Source organism: Microplitis mediator, chromosome 7 (genome assembly GCF_029852145.1).
Source record: "Microplitis mediator isolate UGA2020A chromosome 7, iyMicMedi2.1, whole genome shotgun sequence".
Taxonomy (NCBI): domain Eukaryota; kingdom Metazoa; phylum Arthropoda; class Insecta; order Hymenoptera; family Braconidae; genus Microplitis; species Microplitis mediator.
This window is the reverse complement of record NC_079975.1, coordinates 4,562,180-4,583,729: the sequence shown is the minus strand read 5'-3', so window position 1 is coordinate 4,583,729 and position 21,550 is coordinate 4,562,180. Positions and strand designations below refer to the sequence as shown.

At 28.3% G+C, this 21,550-nt stretch overlaps 2 protein-coding genes across 6 annotated transcripts; one reads left to right on the top strand and one right to left on the bottom strand.

Moving 5' to 3' along the window:
• The first annotated feature begins 461 nt into the window (after positions 1-461).
• On the top strand, positions 462-19,487 carry LOC130671059 (bumetanide-sensitive sodium-(potassium)-chloride cotransporter). 4 transcript variants are annotated; one of them, XM_057474747.1, is made up of 16 exons: positions 462-555; positions 10,005-10,145; positions 10,215-10,275; positions 10,860-11,115; positions 12,249-12,502; positions 12,576-13,019; positions 13,311-13,542; positions 13,712-13,833; positions 14,270-14,469; positions 15,327-15,474; positions 15,699-15,940; positions 16,893-17,213; positions 17,290-17,393; positions 17,543-17,657; positions 17,755-18,015; positions 18,107-19,487. In XM_057474747.1, the coding sequence occupies exons 1-16, from the start codon at positions 542-544 to the stop codon at positions 18,240-18,242; spliced, it is 3,051 nt and encodes a 1,016-aa protein (XP_057330730.1). In that variant the 5' UTR covers positions 462-541; the 3' UTR covers positions 18,243-19,487. The 4 variants fall into 4 exon arrangements, with proteins under 4 accessions (XP_057330730.1, XP_057330731.1, XP_057330729.1 ...); XM_057474748.1 differs by lacking the exon at positions 462-555 and adding an exon at positions 1,837-1,985; XM_057474746.1 differs by lacking the exon at positions 462-555 and adding an exon at positions 5,640-5,800.
• On the bottom strand, positions 19,455-21,247 carry LOC130671060 (ATP-dependent (S)-NAD(P)H-hydrate dehydratase). Of its 2 annotated transcripts, XM_057474751.1 has the most exons (3): positions 20,916-21,247; positions 19,878-20,852; positions 19,455-19,772 (listed from the first exon to the last, which is right to left on the bottom strand). In XM_057474751.1, exons 2-3 carry the CDS (start codon positions 20,816-20,818, stop codon positions 19,724-19,726), a joined length of 990 nt encoding a protein of 329 aa, XP_057330734.1. In that variant the 5' UTR covers positions 20,819-20,852; positions 20,916-21,247; the 3' UTR covers positions 19,455-19,723. The 2 variants fall into 2 exon arrangements, with proteins under 2 accessions (XP_057330734.1, XP_057330733.1); XM_057474750.1 differs by having other exon boundaries at positions 19,878-21,247.
• Positions 21,248-21,550: the final 303 nt, after the last annotated feature.

The following is a 21,550-nucleotide window of genomic DNA, read 5'->3' as shown; positions in this document are numbered from 1 at the left end:
AATATTATTTTTAGTTTTTTTTTCAATGTTTAAAAATGTTAAGAGTCAAGTAAATGATAAATATGATGATGAAAATTTTTTTAGCGCTAATTTACACGTAAATAAATGCTAATAAACAAAAATTAACGTTCAAGTTTATTTAAAAAGTATAAAATAACAGGAAATAGAGCGACTAAAAATATTTAAAATCAACTGGATCAAAATAAAAAACGTTATTAACAATAAGAATAATGTAATGACACCATTAATGGTAATTAAAAAAATTATAAAATCAATAAATGTGTAATTTTCTACACTGATGTATCCCAAGGAAATAAAATAATTAAAATTCTCTAATATAGTTTTCCTTTTATCTAACGTGTAATTACTTTATCGCATCAAATCATCAAAATACGTTAATGGAAACTCAATTATTATTTTCATTAGTAAAAGTGTCATGGTAGTGCATACAACTTTTTAATTTATAAGTAGAAAAATCGTTAAGTTTGCTTTACATATTTCCCAGAATTAATATGAACTTCGTTAATTTGTTTATTAAACGATGAATCACTTAAGGTGGGTACTAAAACGTCTAGTTTACTTTGATGTTATATAAAAAAAGATTTTTATTATTAATTGCAAACACTTAATATTCAAATAAATCTTTCATCAGATGTAAAAGTGTAATTTTTTAAAAATAAATTTAAATAAATTTCAAATAATCATCAATAATAATAATTACTGTCATCGATGTTCAATGAAATAATAAAAAAATAGTCTTTACTGTTATTGTCTCATGTCAAAAATTATTTTTATGATTAATAAATTAAAAAAAAAAATTTCCACACACTGTAAAAAATCGGGAGTGAATGCGGATTTTATTTAAATCCAAATTCACTCCATCGCTTGGAGTTTCGGAGTTTAAAAAAAAAGTCGGAGTGATCTGGATTTTATTGAATCCACATTCACACGATTCGGAGTTTTAGTATTAAAATAAAGTTTTCTTCGGAGTAAATTTCACTCCGAGGGAAGGAAATAAATAAACAGTCGCTCCGGATTTACTCCGCGTTCACCGCAAATTTTTTAGTGCAATATTTTAAAAGATTATTTGTATGAATATTGAGATATTTATTACTCTAATGATAAAGTATACAGAATAAAATACATATGTTAAATATGTCTACATATATATAATACGTTAGTAGATCTTATAACAACAATATATATAATAAGATTGGTCACTTGACGCAGTTTCATCCGGACTTGTCTTGGTCTTAATATTTAAATTGAAGTGCGTCGAGACACTTAACATTTATAATATCTGACAATTTCCAGTATATATATATATATATGTATGTATGTATGTATGTAATGATTCACGTTTTTCTGACACTCCAATTTTATCCGCACGCGTTTTAAAAAATGATAATGTATAGAACGTGTCTACGAGATCATGAAAAAATAATCCATCGATAAAAAATAAACAAAAATTTTTTTTCTGATGTTTGAATTAATTGAATTAATAGGAATTAATAAAAAAAATAAAAATGACTAATCGTTGGCAGATTAATATCAATGATGGAGTGATGATTGTGAGTAATAATTTAACTGAGACAATTAATTAGTCTTCGAATGTAGTGTATATACAAAGGGGAAATAAAAAAGTAACAGAGAGTGAGTAAGTGAGTGAGAGATAATGAGATGATGAGTTAAGTGTAAGAGATAGAAGGTGTCTCTTAGAATTGTTGTTAAGAAACTTACGCCATTGCTTATGTGTACAAGTTCACCACGGGGTTAACTAACTTATGAGTGGTACTGGCAATTTATCGGCAAGGGGGTCGGCAATTTGTTAAATGCTTGATAGTCACTTGGTATAAATGTCGGATTTGGTGATGGATACATTTTAGTTAATAAAGTGATACTAACGCATCAACATTCGCGTTATATATATTTATTTTATTTTATTTTTTATTGTTATTGATTCTTACGCTTGTGGATACCCAGGGGTAAATATTTATCTTCTGTTATTCTTTTTTTTTTATTCAACAAAAATATTCTACTAAATTTATTTAATACCAAGACAGGCAATTAATTTTTTATCAATCGAGTTAAGATCATTCATTATTAAATTATTCAAATATCAATTTTTATATTAAGTTGCTGCTACTTATTTATATACATTTTTTAAATTTCTACTCATAAATTATTTGAAAAATATTAGAGCATTCTATTATATGAGCGTGAATGTAGCAGCCATCAGACAAATTTCAAATTATTAATAAATCGAGTAAATAATTAATAAAATAAAATTCAAAAAAATGTACATTTAAAAAATTTTCAAATTAATAAGTGCATTTTTTATAAATATATATATATTTTTTAATTATTTACCCTATTTATTTGTAATTTTAAATTCGTCTGATGTCTGATACATTCACAGTCATTTCTATTATTTGTAATATTAAAATTTTTGAAGTAAAAGTTTATAAATTCAAATAAAATATCAAAATGTCTGTTACTATGAACACAAGATTAAAAAATTTTTTTTCTTACATACTTGCTTGTAAAATTAATTTACTTAAAATAAACTATTCTAGTGACCATAAAAATTTTTTTTTCTTTATCAAAATTACGAGTTGCCTTAAATAATTTCCAGCCAAGCCCTGTTATGAATCTATTTATATCTAACTTACTCAGTCAATATTTTTAGTGCAAAAAAAGAATAAATATTTCTACAATAAAATCGGACTACTAAATTTAACAATTAAATTTTACTATAAGATTTCACAGTAAAAAAGGAACTAAAGTGAATATTTTTTTTTTGAGATTTATCCGGATCAAGCGTTACAAATAGTCCACAATTTTACCACCAGTTCAAAATAATTTTCCATCCAAATTTTATATTCTCTTATCGTTTAAATCACAATTGAGCTTTAAATCAAATTCATAATTTTTCTCATGTAAACTCAAAACTTTGACTCAAAAATAAATAAATTATTCGAGTCGATTAATTTTGAATGAGATGAAAACATGGAGACTCTTCACTCAAAGTCAAAACAATTATTATAAAAAATTAATTTCGTTACAATAAAAAATATTTGTAGTTTAAAAACCCGGTACGCGCCGTACAATAATTCGCCCTTTATCGAACCACGGACCTGGCTATTTTTCAACGCGAACAGAGGCTGTTTATGCACAAAAAGCATTTACATATAAATAGAAAAGTGTATTTTTTTATTTATTAAATCGGCGCACAAAACCTTAAACTTGCTCACGGCAACCGAACTTACGCTTGACCAACAGCGATCAACGCAGTAGTCTACAGCGGGCTCGAATTGCCCACAAGAGCAGACTCAGCCACTGTTTTCCTGTTCTATTAGAAGCTAAATGGAATAAACAATATATAAACAATTAAAATTGACTACCGCGACCGGAGCCCAATGGCTCAATAATTATTCGAACCGTGAGTTGAAAATTTCAAACGCGGGCAGAGGCATTTTTCATTCATCGACGCAGAATTTACTTTTTCTATCAGCAAAAAAAATCCTGAATGCTCACGGCAATCGAACTTCCGCTTGACTCTGACGAGAAGTGTTGACACCTATATGGTTTGACAAAGTCAAAGGACATAATAGGCAGGTCCAACAGCGATCAACATAGCAGTCAACAGCAGACTCAAATTGCCCAAAGGAGCAACTGGCCTCTGCTATACTAATAATAAATTATTTGAACTTTTAAAATTTTTAAAATTACAGTCAATAAATTTTCTCACCGATCAGAGGATTTTCCGAACGATTTGTTAATTTTTGAAAAATTTTTTTGAGCAATCGGGTGCCAGATCTTGTTAAAATCATGTCATGTCATATAATAATAAATAAAATAACGGCGGACAAAAATGACTCTAGGTGCTCACAACATTTAAAACTCCGGTGAATCCTCCCCTGCGCTGACGCACTTGGGTCATCATCGTTTAACTGCACCAGCGCACATTTAGCTTCCCTTCTCTCCACTTAAAACAGAACTAGTGAAAATACACTAATTACCAGAGAAATTTATATCGTAACTTGGCATGCCTCTCACTAGTAAACAGTGTTCAATATTTTCACTATCTCAAATTTCGAGGAGTCCCCCCAACAGCCGATTCCGGCCCAGTCACCCTTACTACAGAGGTGCATCCACGAGTCCTGAAGTAACTGGTGGACACAGTGACTCTGTCGGAAAAGCGACCGATTCGGAGACTGTAGCAGATAGAGAATCATTTTGAACAGAGAAGCTGCGTTAGTTTGTATTTGAAAATGATTAATTTACATTTTTAAAAAACAGTTACATTTATTAAACTCAAAAAAAAAAAAAAAGATAAATTACAAAATATGCAACTTCTCTGTTCAATGACCACGTTGTCCACCACCTCCGCACGCCCATAACAGTACGAGACTGCACGGCTCTATCTGCTCGCTATTTTTAGTGATAATGCAGAACCCCAAAGGGGATGTGCCCACAGCAGACAGATCTCTCTGTGAGGTCTATCGTCGGATTAATAAATGTCCTGAAGGAGCATTCAGTGGCGACCCGACAGCAACCAGAAATTCCTGGCCCTGCAAGGCCCCACCACTTATTTACCTCTGAACTAATTTTCAAAATTTACTCTTTAATTTCTTAACTGAGCTCATTTTTACCCTAAATTTTCAAAATTCAAATTGATTTTAATGAAAACGCGACCGCTGGTTCGGCCTTGATCAGACAAGCCACCAGTATCTTAATTTCTTCAGGATCAAGATACGGCAACTTGAGTGACCACGACGGAATGACTAAACGTAAAACTAAAAATGAGCTCGAAAATATTTTTTATTATGAAATCAAAATTTTCATTCATTTTGAAAATATATTTATAAAAAAGTTTTAATTATTTAATCAAAATGCTGTCATCTCATTCTGTTATCACTTAGACTTGAGTAATTTATTTATTTGTTGAATTAAATTTATTAAAAATATTAAAACAAATTTATTCATTAGTAAAATAATTGACTTTGATACAGTACATATTAATGTCAAATATATTATCTATCAAAACACAAATACTTAGCAATCGAAATTCATTTCAATTAAATAGTTACGACACTATGGCATTTATATTAATTAAGTGAATTGGACGTTCCCATACTAATAAAAGAAAAGTAATTATGGCAATAAAAGCATTCATTCCACTGTAAAAAAATTCGAGTAAAAAATTATTTACTGTTTGAAAAAAAAATTTTTAACAACAGTAGACACCGACGCGTAATAATTAAGACAGTAATCAATTGAAGATAGTAAACTTTTAGATAAGAAAATATTAGCGCGAGTTAAATAATTATATGTAAGTATATACTGTGTATGTACTACTTCTTTTTATCAAGGATGATATTGAAAAAAAAATACACCTATAGCCAAGGTCTGTTTCTGTTAGACAGTTAAAAATGTTTATTGTTAAAATAAATATATAAAAAAATAGTAAATTGAGAAGTAGAGTAGTATCAATGTACCGACGATGCATTACCTTGTGGCCAGCTGGATACCATAAAGAATTTCCTCATCGCGAGCTAAATGACATCTTTGTACGTGTGCGATGTATATCTTTTAAGTTACCTCAACAGTGTATATATATCGAGAGTTTGTTGAAAAAGGTGATAGTCGAGCTTGAAACGCGATACACGAATGTGATTTAACGTTTCCGCCGTAAAGTTATTGTTATTATTTAATATTTGTTGCTGTTTTTAATTATTTGTGTTTGTTTTGTATAAATTAAAATGAATAAAAAACGAAAAACTTCATTACTGCGCAGGTATGATTTATATTTTACCAAAGTAATTATTTATTTTACTTAAAAGTTTTTTAATTTTCTTCCAAGAAATAATTTTAAAGTTATAATATTTAAAAATGGAATCGAGTAGGCTTTAAATTCTTTGAGGAAGTAAACCCTGACAAAAATTTTTTACTTGAGGATATATTTATTATAAATATTTGAGATAAAAATAGACAGGTGACAAAAAATTTAAATTCTTGGGATTGTATTTTTTTTTGTTTAAAAAATATGAGGATAAATTTAAATGGAATTTGAAAAAAATTTTGAATATTTTATTGGATTGAAAAATTAAAAATAAAAATATCGAATGAAGTCATGGGAATTTTCGATATTTAAATTCCCGATGACAAATAATTCCCGGTCGAAATAGATAAGGAGGAATAAAATTATTTTTGGAAATTTATATTTAAATAAGTAGATACATAAATAATAAACGCACGTGTATTTATGTTGGATAGCAATAATATAATTTAGCAATATAATTTCCAATAAATGAGTGGCGTCTTCTTATTATAGTTTACTTCCCTTTCTTGACCTGGAGAAAGGGAAATTCAACGACGCATGCTTCTTTAACATTATTCGTGGGTGAATCAGAAACAGAGCACAAACACGGGAGGTTTAATGATCACAGACTCCACTCGTGGCATCAGGATCACTTTTCAAGATCCTCGCCATATAGACACATAACTTCTCGCCGGTCATTGATCTTCATAACTCAATCCTGTTAGCACTTTCTTCGATAGTGTCTCAGTGCTTTAATTGTTCAAACCAAAATTTAATTTACTTCTTTTCTTTAAATAAATCTCTTCAAAATTTACTTAAACCGCTTCTTTACTAATTTGTGATCGATATTAAATCGATAGTGAACCACCAGATGACTTGGCTATTTTATAATAATTTATATACTTGTGATAAATAATTATAGTGTTCGTTAATTTAAATAATTTTGCTCACAATTAATTAAGGGATATAGAATTTATTTCATTCGCCAAAAACGTGAGTTATTAATTCAAAATTATTTATTCCTCTAAAATTTTTGTTCAAAAATTTTTTTTACTACCCAATAATTGTATGATTCTGAAGTTAACAGACAATTAAAAATCTTCGGATTTTATTTTCAACAAATCAATTACAAAAAAAAAAACTAAAAATATGCACTTGTAGAAAATTAAAAAAGCTGTAGGTGCAATTTTTTCAAATATTTTTTTTTTTATAATTTGTCGTTTTAAAACAAATCAAAAAATTATCAGACGTTGGCTAAGTTCAGTATCATTACAATTGTATGAGTCTGAAATTAGCAGACAATTAAAATTTTTTGGTTTTTTTTTTCAACAAATCAATTACAAAAAAACAAAAAATAAAAATATACACATGTAGGAAATTTAAAAAACTACAGGTGCAAATTTTTCAAATATTTTTTTTTTCATAATTTATTGCTTAAAAAAAAATCAAAAAATTATTAGACGTCGGCTAACTTCATTATCATTACAATTATTTGTTATTTCTATTAATTAAAAAGTTTTTTTTTCTTTTTTTATATAAACTTATTTATTTTTAACTCAAATAATTTTTTTAATAATAAAGTTTTTGAAAAAGAAAATAAACTTTGTTAATAAAAAATAGCTTAACGACTTTTGTTTTATTACTAAAATCCATTAGACGTTTCTTGACCTTGTATATTATATTTTCTCCGTCTTTCTTCTTCTTCTTCTTCTTCTTCTTCTTCTCCATCATCTTGACTTAATACATGTTCTTCAACATCATACCAGAGGGATGAATAATAATATAGTATGAATGAAAGCTTTTACTCATTCACATACACACATATTTGTGGTTGAATTTATTTTAGGACCGATGCCAAAATTTCCGTGGGATGAAGTAACGTCAAAATTGAACTGCGTTATTTTGGCAACTCCTTTATATTACCTAGTACACATATATATGTGTATATACTCTGACAACTACTAAACACATATATTAAGACAGTATGCGTAGCGTAGTCATATATACATATATGTATACATACATACATTAATAATGAAGTTGTATTAAGACAAAACAGTATGAGACTTTGATGTGCTTTTACTTACTACTTCCTGACCAAGTAATTTTTTGTCATCGATCGATCACTATCTTACACAAAAACATAAAAGAGAATACGCCCCTCAAGACATAAATATAAATGTATATATTTATACACTTAGACTTTTTTTACTTAATTGTTGTCGGATTTTTTTTATCTCTTCTATTTATATATTTTTTTTTTATTATGTTTATATCTGGAGGAATTCTTCTTTTTTATATAGATCGAACTTCATACATTTAAAGAAGAAAACTTTATGGGTTTACATTACTCTTGCATTGAAACTTTTATTTTTTAATCAGTTGTTAATAAAAATTTCGCGAAATAAAAAATATTTATTTAGTAAATTAATCAGTCGAGACATAAATGAAATTTTAGTTGAAATGAATAAAATTATTATCGATAAAATGTTTATTTTGGCAATAAACGACTATCTAATAGTGATTGATAAACTTCCTGAACGCTCTGTATCAAAATTTTTGATAACTTGAATTAAAGCGATAAATATAAGGATTTAAAATTTATCAATAAATTTATAAAATTTATGTTAATACTTCAGTTACTGAGAATTTATAAATAAAAATAAATAATAAATCGTTTTTATTGGATTTAATAATATAAACACTATTAATCATATTATCAGATATTATCTGTATTACATACTGCGTTAGTTTTAAGAAAATAAACATAAGAGTCTCCCGAGCTTTGCTTTTATGTTCGAACAAAACCAGACAATTCTACTTTTTATAAATTTTCACAAACCTAAAATTATGTTTAGTTTTCCTTTCTACACATGACTATTCATTTATTTCTTTTGTTACTGTCATAAATATTTTAATGTCAGTACTAATAGTTTTTAAACCAATGAATTTAAAAAATTTATTATACAAAAAAAAAAATGAATATTAGTTTAATATTTCTATGTACTCGCGAGATGAATCATAAAATTTTCAAATTTCACTTGAAAGTTTCATTTTATAATAAAAAATTATATTGGCAATAAAAAATATGTTTACTTTTCTCAACATTTATTTTTATGTCATTTCTTTTTTATACTTTTGGGGTTCAAATATTTTAAAATTTATTTTTACGTACACTGTAAAAAATTGGGAGTGAATTCGGAGTGATTACGAATTTTATTTAAATCCGAGTTCACTCGAAATTTCGGAGTTTTAAAAAAAAATCACTCCGTATTCGGAGTAAGCAGAGAGTTTGTATTTTCGGAGTGGTCTGGATTTTATTTCAATCCGCATTCACTCCGCGAATTTTTTACAGTGTAGTAAATTATAAATTTTAAAAAAGTCTAAAATACTAATGTGATTTGATGAGAAAATAATTACAGTCAGTCGACTACCCGTTATAAGCCTCTTCTCCTCAATCGAGAGTTACTGAGTCCAAACAGCTTCCCCACTTAACCACTCTAAAGAGTTTCGTACTAGAGAACCTGTTATAAGCCTCCGTTAAAATTGTCGAAATTATAAACTAACAATAGGAAAAATTATCCAAATTAATGATGAAAATTTACTATCTATGTTTCGCGGATAATAATTTAATCATTATTCAGTAAAATATAATTTATTATTCATAATTGTAATCATTAATTACATCCAAAGCTTCTGTTACAATTGAAAAGTTTTATTGAGCATTAAGTTGATCAATAAAATTATTATTTTAATTATTACTGTAATCAATACAGTTATCATTATAATTTTTTGCATTTAAATTATTATTAGTGTAAAAAGATAAGTATTTATTTTAGCGCCATAAGCACCAGGAAAATCGGGATAGTCGCGTATGTAACAAAATGTAAATATGACGTTTAAAATGATATAAAATAAAACAGGCTTATAACGGGTAGTCGAGAACAAAACTAAACGCACGGTAGTGGAAGACTGAAATTACAAGAAAAATTTCCCCTGCGTCTCCTAGACCAGACTTATGGCGGGTAGTCGACTGCAATTTGAATTTTAAAAATTTAGTACTTTATACTTGAAAAGTAAAATATTCGTCTTATAAATTTTTGGATTATAAAAACCGGGTAGACATAAAAAAGTGCGTAAAAGAAATATGTAACAGAATAAAATAAAAAACAATTTATAGGATCACTGGGATGGAGGGCTTTCAAAATCAAAATGGATCAGACGAAGCAAATACTCAAAATCATATCAACGCTAAAAAGTCATCCATGACATTAAGCGTAACGGGATTGTGGGATGTAGTCCCTCGTATGGAATACTATAGGTACAATATAATAATTTATAACAGTACCGACTAGAAAATTAATGACAAAAAAATAATTTTTTAAAACAGAATGAGCAAACGCGCAAAGCGGCCATCGCTAAGTGATTTGCACGATGGAAATCCCGTAAAAGTGAGTACGCAACAAACAATTTATCCTTGTCACTAATTTCATTTACTATTATATATACTATATATATTATTTAAACATATATCAATAGTTCGAAGACGTTGATTAAACACGTCGGTCACTTTTCTCATGCATACCTGCTATTAAAATGAAAATAATAAAAAAATCCACCGGTAAAAACTCGATGTGTCTGGATATCGTTGGATTTAACCGGTAATTTTCTTAAATACACATTTACACAATCTCATTCATGTATGCAACACCTCATACTCTATTATATTTGCGTATACACAATCTACAAATGTATACAAGTATTAAGTGTAAACATTTATTTTTATAAACTCTAATTTACTCAGTCAATTAACGGTCCCTATCTTATAACTCATATAAACCTTTTAATCTTTTAATCTGCTGAACAAAACGTCATTGATGTTATTTTAAAAATAAATATTAATTGAACTAAAAATAAATAATTACGTGAAAAAATATTTTTCTACTGTTTTCAAGGATTTATATCAGCGAGATAACACATATATGTCACCGAGGGTAGAAGCCTATAAATAAATAAATATATTTTTGATGCGTAGGATCCAAACGTAGAGGCGGCTATCGTAAATCCAGGACAAGCAAGTTACGAAGGAATAAAATTAGGATGGATACAAGGGGTATTGATTCCTTGTCTTCTCAATATATGGGGTGTAATGCTATTTCTTCGGCTATCCTGGATTGTCGCACAAGCTGGTATATCATGGTCACTATTAATTATCGGTATATCAGCACTTGTCTGCGTTATAACAACACTTAGTCTCAGTGCAATTAGTACTAATGGCGAAGTAAAGGGAGGTGTGTTGATACAACTATCTTCATTTTATTTTATATTCCTTTTTCTCTCCTCTTTATTTTATACTTTATTTTTACACCAAGGCGCGTTCAGTTTGTATTACCACACGATTTCCACTTCATCGTTTCTACACTTTTTTTTTTTCATTATTCCTTCCTTCTCTTTAATGTTTATTTTACGGCTTTACTCGGTTTGTAGTAATATATATATTATTGTTTGATGATGTTATCATTTTTAAAGTTTTCCAATCCATCAGTAAAAGATCAATTGTTTTTAATTAATTTAATTTAAAATTTAGTCCCTTGATATTTAGGGGAGTGTCGGAGAAAATTAAAAACCCAAGGCTTTTATAAAAAAATTAAAAGCAAACGTAAAGATTACAGTCGGTAATTTTTTTTTAATAAAAAAAAAGAAACTTCATTTTTTCAAAATTACTCCATTTTGCCCGAAAATGAAAAAAATTATAAAATTTTCTTTTCTTTATCAATATGAAAGTATCAAATTTCGCGCATTCAAATTTTAAAAAATAGCAAACCCATCTATTCGGTCCCTCTGTATTTTACGATGTCTCTAAAAAATAAATGAATAATTGTGTGATTTTGAAGATTGTGATATTTTTAAAATCAAGTAAAAAAATTATATTTATCGGAGTATTTTAGCTATGAAATTATTTACTAATAAATAGGGTCCGAATTTTTGCCTTAATTTAGAAATAACAATTAATAATTAATGGCATCAAATTTTTGATATTACGACAAAAATATTGGTCGTATAAAAAAATTTTTCAAATAAAAGTTGTTCAAAATTTAATTTTATAAAAAAAATATCTCTTACAATTTTTTTTAGGACTGATAAAACAGGCCGTAATTTCAAAATAAACATTTTCATAATCAACAAAAATTTGAATCATTCATTATGAATCTTAATTTTGGAATTACGGTGAAAATATTGGTCGCATAAAAAAATTATAAGAGACATTTTTTTTAGAAAATAAAATTTCCTACAACTTTTGTTTGAAAACTTTTTTTATAAGATCAATATTTTCGCCGTAATATCAAGCATTTGAACCATTCATTTCAAAATTAATCAAAAATCTTGTCCCTATTAATAAATATTTTAAATAATTTTTTTACAGGAGGAATCTATTTTATTATTTCAAGATCATTAGGGCCAGAATTTGGTGCCTCGATTGGTTTAGTATTTGCATTTGCAAATGCAGTTGCCGCTTCAATGAATACTATTGGATTTTGTGAATCTCTAAATGATTTATTAAAAAGTCACGGTTTGAAAATAATAGACAATGACGTTATGGATATAAGAATCGTCGGTGTTATTGCTCTTATGGTAATGATACTTATCTGTGCTATTGGTATGGAATGGGAGTCAAAAGTAAGTTTAAAAAAAAAAACCGAATTCCTCACTAACTCAAACTGTTTGTAAACAAATTATTCAAATTTTTCAGGCTCAAAATTTTCTAATCGCCATAATAGTGATTGCCATGTTCGACTTTATGATCGGAACAATAATTGGCCCTCGCGATCAATTATCACAAGCGCAAGGATTTATCGGTTTTTCAACGGAAGTATTTAAAAAAAATTGGGATTCAGATTACCGTCACTTTGAAAAAACTACGCATAATTTTTTTTCAATATTTGCAATATTTTTCCCCTCGGTAACGGGTATACAAGCTGGCGCCAATATTTCCGGGGATTTAAAAGACCCAGCTACAAGTATACCGAAAGGTACTTTATTGTCACTGTTAATTTCCATGATAAGCTACGTTGCGTTTGTTTTATTTGCCGGCGGTGCGGCTCTACGTGATGCCGGTGGTCTAGATTTAAACAATACTATTATTAATTGTACACCTGGTGTTGACTGCCAATATGGTCTTCATAATAGCTTTTCCGTAAGTTAATTATTCTCGTATCACTAGTTTAATTTTTTTTTTAATTTTATCAATACCCAAATTAAATATGTCCCTGGAGATCGGAACCTTTTTCGCTTAACGAAAATAAAAATTAAAAAATCTACTGGATCTAGATTTCTGAAATCTTTCGCATCGACGCTAGTATGTCAGCCGAAAATTGCAGTCAAATTACATAAACTTTTTGTTTTCGTTGCGCAAAACATTCCGATTTTCAGGTACATAATCAACTCCTAAGTAAATAAAAAATTTATTATTAAATAAATAAATTAGGTAATGCAATTGATGTCAGTATGGGGGCCATTTATCTACGCCGGTTGTTTCGCCGCAACATTATCAACAGCATTGACAAATTTGTTATCAGTTCCACGTTTAATTCAAGCACTTGGTCGCGATAGAATCTATCCAGGATTGATATTTTTCAGCAAAGGATATGGTAAATCTGGTGAACCCTATCGCGGTTATGTATTGACATTTATCGTCGCAGCAGTATTTCTTCTTATCGGTAAGATCATAATTATATAATATATACTACAATAATATTTAAATGACATTCAATTGTAAGATCAATGAAATCTTGATCTAGATTCCAAGCGGCAGATAAATAAGATTTTAACTTTAAAAAATTGCTGGTAGATAATACAAATAAGTGTAATGGTATTATTTTATTTCAGCAAATCTTAATTTAGTTGCTCCTCTTATCTCAAACTTCTACTTAGCCTCTTATGCTCTTATAAACTTCTGTACCTTCCATGCGGGTTTGATTAGACCTCTTGGTTGGAGACCAACGTTCAAGGTAATCTCATAAATTATTATTAAATCATTCACTATTATCAATCTTCTCTATACATTTACATCATTAAATATATTGTATACTGAAAAAATTTACGGAGTGAACGCGGATTAAATACGGAATGAATTTCGAGTGAATATGGAGTGGATTTTTTTTTTAATCCCATCGGAGTGAAATTCACTCCTAAGGGAAGTTTTTTTTTACGTTAAAACTCCGAATTAAAAAATGGATGCATTTGAAATAAAATCCACATCGCGCCGAAATAAATCCGCTGAAAAAAAAACTTAACTCCGTATGCGAAGAGAATTTTTTAAAAACTCCGGAACTTTGAGTGAATTCGGGTTGAAATAAAATCTGTATTCACTTCGAATTCACTCCTGACTTTTTACAGTGTCCTTACTATCAATATTATTTTTTTATTGTTGTTTTTTTTTTGCAGTATTACAATACGTGGCTGTCATTATTAGGTTTTATTCTCTGTGTAGCATTTATGTTTTTAATTGATTGGGTGACATCAATTATTACACTTGTTGTTATATTTGGACTGTACTTAATAGTTGTTTATAGTAAACCGGATGTTAATTGGGGAAGTAGTACTCAGGCACAAATTTATAAAACTGCATTGTCTGTAGTTTATAGGTAACTATTTTTTTATCGATAAGAATCAATTTGCTATAAAATTTTTAGCAACAGTTGAAAAAAATAGACGAATCACAATCAATCTGGATAATTTTGGTCTTTCGGAACATTTTCTGTTCCTGTAAATAATATTTAAACATAATTTAAATTCTGTTCTTTTTTAAAGATGAAATTAACAGATGGTCAGCAGAAAGCTGCATACTTTTAAGAAGGCTCAAAATTACTCTGATAAGACCAAAGTTACTCAGGTTGATTTTTGTTAATAAATAATTTGAGTTGAGCTTTTCTGGACTATGATTTTTTATGAAAATTTTGATTATAATTATTTGTTTTTAGAACTTATCTAAAAATGACTCCGTTTATCATTAGACAAAAAAATTGTAATTTTATTTTTAATTCTTTATTTTAATAATTTTTTAAGTGAAAATATAATTTTCTCGTTTATTCGAATTCTAAACCGTAAAAAAAAATAATTATCGTCTTGAATAAACTCAAATTATCCCAATATAAATTATGTACCTGAAGATCGGAACGTTTTTCGCGGAACGAAAATAAGAAAAAAAAATGAAAAGTAAAAAATCTACTGGATCTAGATTTCGGAAATGTTTCGCACGTCACCCGAAAATGACAGGACACCCCTATCTACCCCTAAATTCGCCTTTAGACACAGATTTCATAAATTATTTTCATTTTCGTTGCGTGAAAAACGTTCCGATCTTCAGGTACATTATAAATTATTTTTATGTTGCTGATAAAAAAATAGTAAATTGCTAGTAGAATTTTAATATTAAAATATTAATCAATTATTTTTTTGCTACAAAGAGTATAAATTAATTTATTTAAATAAATTTATTTAGATTGAATATTACTGACGAACATGTTAAAAACTACGCGCCACAAATTTTGTGTTTATCGGGATTCCCGGAAAAACGTCCTGATTTATTGCATTTGGCGAATCTTATAACAAAACATAATTCACTTCTCATTGCTGGAGAAGTTTGCACGGTAATATTTATTTAATATCAATGATAATGAAACCTTTCAAGTCTAGTTTAATAAATACAAGAAACAATTTTCCAAGTGTTTCACTTTAACACTTGAAATGAAAAAAATTTTATTACTTTTGAATATCAATTATTGTTCTTGAAAGGTTTGATATAATTTTAGATAAGAAATAATATTTATAAAAATATATATTTAATTAATTTTTTATGATGCAAAAAAAATAGACACCACTATCTTATCGTGCAAGAGTTGCAAGAATACGCGGTGGATACGAATGGCTCAATCGTCATCGCGTAAAAGGTTTCTATCAAGTTATCGGTAACTTAAGCTTCGAAAAAGGAGCATCGGCTTTAATGCAAGCCGCTGGTGTTGGTAAATTGATGCCCAATGTTGTTTTAATGGGTTTTAAAGCAGACTGGGCTGCTTGTAATCACAAAGATCTTGAGGAATACTTCAATGTACTTCAGTAAGTCAAAAAAATAATAATAATACAGTCGACTACCCGTCATAAGCGCTAAAATAATTACTTATCTTTTTACACAAATAATTATTTTAATGCAAAAAATGATAATGATGACGGCATTGATTACAGTAATAATTAAAATAATAATTTTATTGATCAACTTAATGCTCATTAAAACTTTTCAGTTGTAACAGAAGCTTTGGATGTAATTCATGATTACAATTATGAATAATAAATTATATTTTACTTAATAATTATTAAATTGTTATCTGCGAAACATAAATAGTAAATTATCATCATTAATTTGGATATTTTTTCCTGCTGTTAGTTTATAATTTAGACTATTTTAACGGAGGCTTATAACGGGTTCTCTAGTACGAAACTCTTTAGAGTGGTTAAGTGGGGAAACTGTTTGGACTCAGTAACTCCCGATTGAGGAGAAGAGGCTTATGACGGGTAGTCGACTGACTGTAATTATTTTCTCATCAAATCACATTAATATTTTATACTTTTTTAAAATTTATAATTTACTACACTGTGAAAAATTCGCGGAGTGAACGCGGATTAAATCCGGAGTGAATGCAGAGCGGAAGGAGTGAAATTTGCTCCAAATCGGAGTAAATGCAGATTTAAATAAAATCCAGACTACTCCGAAATCACTCTGCTGAAACGAAAAACTCTCTATTTACTCCGAGTGCGGAGTTTTTTTTTAAAAAACTCCGATACTCCAAGTGAATTCAGATTTTAAAAAAATTCGTAATCACTCCGAATTCACTCCCAATTTTTTACAGTGTACGTAAAAATAAATTTTTAAATATTTGAACCCCAAAAGTATAAAAAAGAAATGACATAAAAATAAATGTTTAGACAAGTAAACATATTTTTACATAGTATTAATAATAATAATAATAATAATAATAAATTGATTAACTAAAAAAATTATTTTTTTTATCAGCAATGCATTCGATCAAAAATTAGCTGTCGCAATGTTACGTCTACCAAATGGAATAAATACATCAAATATGTTAAATCACGTTGACGAAGAACATTTGGTACAGAGCAGTTACGATTTAGCTGGTAGTACTTTGATGCACGCTGACAGTGATTTATCAATGAGCAGTCGTATAACACGTGTACAAAGTGTACCTGTTATTGGTACACACTATTTACCTAGCAGTGAGTCAAGTGTATCAGCTGTACGCGAATCGCCGACAAGTTTAAGCGCCAAAGATCAGTTGAGAAATAAAAAAAAATACATCGCTGATAAACTACTATAGTAAATACTCTGATTATTTAATCATAATTACCGTTAAAATTTTAATAGTTTATAAAATTAATTATTTTTATTGCAGTGAAAAAAGAAACGGAATTTTAAGGGAACCAGAAAGTTTAACTATTTTTGAAAAAAAATATAAAAATGGAGTTATCGATGTTTGGTGGCTGTATGATGATGGAGGTAATTTTATATTTGATAAATTTATTTATTTTAATTACTAAAAATAATAATTATTTAAATTTTTCGAATTTTTTTTCTACGGCCTCCAGCCATCTTATGGCAATAAATAATTTTTTTATTTATTTTTACACGATTTAAAATTTTTTTAGGATTAACAATACTGTTACCGTATATTATAAGCACAAGGTCAAATTGGGAGCATTGCAAAATGCGAATATTTGCATTGGCTAATCATAAGCAAGAAAGTTCGACTGAAGAAAAAGAGTAAGCGTATAAAAATAAATCTTTTAAATGTTAAGATAATAAAAATAGTTTTTTATAAGAAGATTTTTAAATAAAATAAATATTCATTTTTTTTTAGGATGGCAGAAATAATGGCTAAATTCCGTATTAAATATACTAGTTTAAAAATAGTCGATGATATAAGTGTGCCACCGAAACAAGAAACCCAAGATTTCTTTGATAGACTTATTAGTGATTTTCGTAGACACGACGATACTGATATTACAGACTGTGTAATTACAGACATGGAATTACAAACATTAAAAGACAAAACTAATCGGCAGCTACGTCTCAGAGAGTTACTGTTGGAAAATTCTAACAAATCAACTTTTGTTGTCATGTAAATATTAATGTTACTTTAAAAAGAAGAAAATTTTTACAGGAAATTCAAGGATAATATCAATATTGACATTGAAATTTTACTTTTTTAGGTCTCTGCCAATGCCAAGGAAAGGAGCTGTCTCGGCGCCTTTATATATGGCGTGGCTTGAAACTCTAACACGTGATATGCCTCCGACACTATTAATACGAGGCAATCATACGTCTGTATTAACGTTTTACTCTTAAGTAGTTAATTATTTTTTAATACCAAAAAAATGACTTTCAAAAAATGTCAATAATTATTCGTTTTATCAAAACAAAGTATGAAATAATTAATTATTAATTATAAATCATTACTGACTTGGGCAGTCCGTTTGGAACGACTATTTTTTCACTCCTACTTCAAAATATTGTTGTAGACATTGGAAAATTCCCTGAAAGTTTCGCTCTTAATTTTAATTTTAAATTATTTCGTTCTGAAAATTATTCTTTTAATAATAATTTGGGTTTTTAATCGATATCGACTAAATAATAAAATTTACAGTAAAAATGCAGAGAACAATTTTTAAGGAAATTTTATTCTCTACAAAAAAGGTCCTCTTGGTTTAGTAGCTCAACTTATTCGTTCACGTGATACAGGGATTTTATTAATTTTGTAAATAAAACAACTGTCAAAAATTTTTCCGAAGCTTATCAAATTTCCTCCATATTTTCATTAATGGGAAAATTAATTACTTGTTTAAAATTAAAATTAAAAGGCATTTTTCGAATTTTTTAGTCGTTCAAAACGGACCACCCTGATACTGACATGCTCTCTATTAAAATATGAGCGAAATTAACGAGTGTGTGTAGCAGACATCAGACAAATTCAAAATTATACATAAATAGAGTAAATAATTGAAAAAAAAATATTTATAAAAAATGCACTTAAGAATTTCAAAATTTTTTAAAGGTGCATTTTTTAAAAATTTGATTTCATTAATTATTAACTCTATTTAGTAATAATTTTAAATTTGACTGTTGTCTGCTATATTCACACTCACGCAAAACTAAATAGAGAATTTAATTACTTTAATTATATTATTTTTCATCACTTCATAATTAAATTTAATTAAAGTAAAGTAGAATTAATAATTTTTTTTTTAAACTAAAAAATTACTAGAAAAATTTTTTTTTCAATCTAATATTTTTTAATTCTTATTAAATAGTTAAATATTAATTTGAAGTATTAATAATTAATTAATGAATACTAGGAATAAAAATATATGATTTTACTGAATATCATTTAAAATTTATTAATTTAACAAAATAAATATCTATAAAAGTAATCAATTAAAATATTCGTCATAGAAAGTGATGAAAAATATCGAGCATATTAATAATTACGTCCGTCATATAATCACCGCAGTATTTAACTCAATTATTTATTATTTATCAAATAATAGTCAGACTTGTAAATAAAAAAAAAAAAAAAAAAAAAAAAAAAAAAAATGAGCTCATAAATTATTTGAATGAGTCTCTTATTTGTCAATATACTCATTAATTATATTGATAATTTTATAATTTATAAGACTACACGACCTTAAATAAAAAGAACCAGTATTCCTTATTTTTAAAAATATATAATATAAAATATGTGTATTACATAAATATAAAATATTTTATTATTTGTATCACCTAAAAAATGTATTAAATACAAAAAACTTGATTCTATTTTTTTTTCCAAATTATAAATCTCCACTTTTCATCCGAATAATTTTTCCATTTGGAGGAAATCTAAAAAAATGAAAGTTTTTTTTCAACCAAAAATTACCCTATTCCTTCCCAAAAAAATTTAACGTATGAAAATATAAAAAAAAATAACAGTCATAAAAATCTCACTTGTTGTTAATTTCAAAAAGTTTACTAAAGACCGTATGAATATTTTCCACCATATCAGTAGTCAACATAGAACGTTGTTTGTCTTTAAAAGCACTCGCATTGCACTCTCGCGTCAATCTTGAAGCCGCATAAGCAGCAGTGATAGCAGGTGACGAAATAGTGCATTCACTGGGTCCAGCAGTGATTGCCCACCACCAAAAAACAGCCAGCGAACCAGCTAATAAATCACCTTGACCACCACAACGTCTTCCTGAACCCGAGGTAGCACAAGTAATAGCCTCACTACCTTTCTGTCCATCAACAATCACATCCTTGGCGCCTTTATTAAGAATAACAACATTTTTCCCAATTGAATCCGCCAGATGTTTGAGCTCAGATATTTTGACAACCGGCGCCGGCTGGACAGTTCGATCAAGAAATGCTTTGACTAAACGACTGAACTCCATAGCATTGGGGGTCAATATAACACCTGGGTAATCGCGAATTAAATCTGGCTTCTGGCATAGCAGAAACAGTCCATCAGCATCAATGATCAGGGGTTTTTTTAAATCACGACAGATACTTATCAACTCCGCAATAATTTTGAATATTTTTTCATCACGTCCTAGACCGGGTCCGATTAATATAACATGCAGACGATCTAGCCATGGTTTTATTTGTCTTATTGCGTCAGCGTGATCCAGCAGTGGGTGAACGATTGGTTCTGGACTGAATGATTTTATAGCAGTGCCAGCATCTTTTGTACAAAATATATGAACCAAGTCAGCACCGGTACGAAAAGCGCTCATTGCTGCGAAATATGGCGCGCCTGTGTACTCCATGCTACCACCGAAGATCCCTATCCTGCCATCCTGACCTTTGTATTTTGTTGTTGTCAATGAAGGGACTATTTTACGTACTGACTTCAACATGCGATCGTCCAACGATATTTGCGATGACATTTTTAATTCTATCAATTTATTGCGGAGTGCCAACCTGGTGATCAATTTACTTATGGTTAAATTCATTTAAAAAGCATGGATTTTATCAAACACTCACGTAAATTATTTTTTTTTTTTATATAGAAAAATAATTAAGTTTTGGTCCTGGGAATTTTTAACTGGAAATTTTGGTCCCAATAATTTATAAATAAATTTTTTTTTGTGAAAGTAAATAGTATTTATAACCTAGAATTTTGACACAAACAAGTGAATTGAGCACTAAGTTGAGAACTGAGTTGACTTTTATTTTTGTACCAGTTGTTTTTTAGTTTTAGAATTTTCATTTAAATTTAGTGGGCACGATTATTTTGATTATTTGATAATTTACGAGTCATTGTATAAAAATAAAAAATTATTTGAGCTGTTCTTTATTTTTGTTTTTGTTTTTAAAAGACGGTTGATAAGAACGGGTCATATTTTAGCGGTAGTCGCAATTTATCATTTGGTCGGTTGATAAAGAACCGAAATCTGGATTTAAATTTTAAAAATTGGAATTTATTTAATTTGATAATTACGAAGATTATTTTTTAAAACTCGCGCGGGTTTTTCCAGATCTATACGAATTTTTTTTCAGATTTGTCAAAAACTACAACTTGGAATTAAATTTAAGAAATTGGAACTAATTACATTTAATAATCGCGAGAATTAATTTTTTAAATTCGCGCGGGTTTTTCTGAACCTGTATGAATTTTT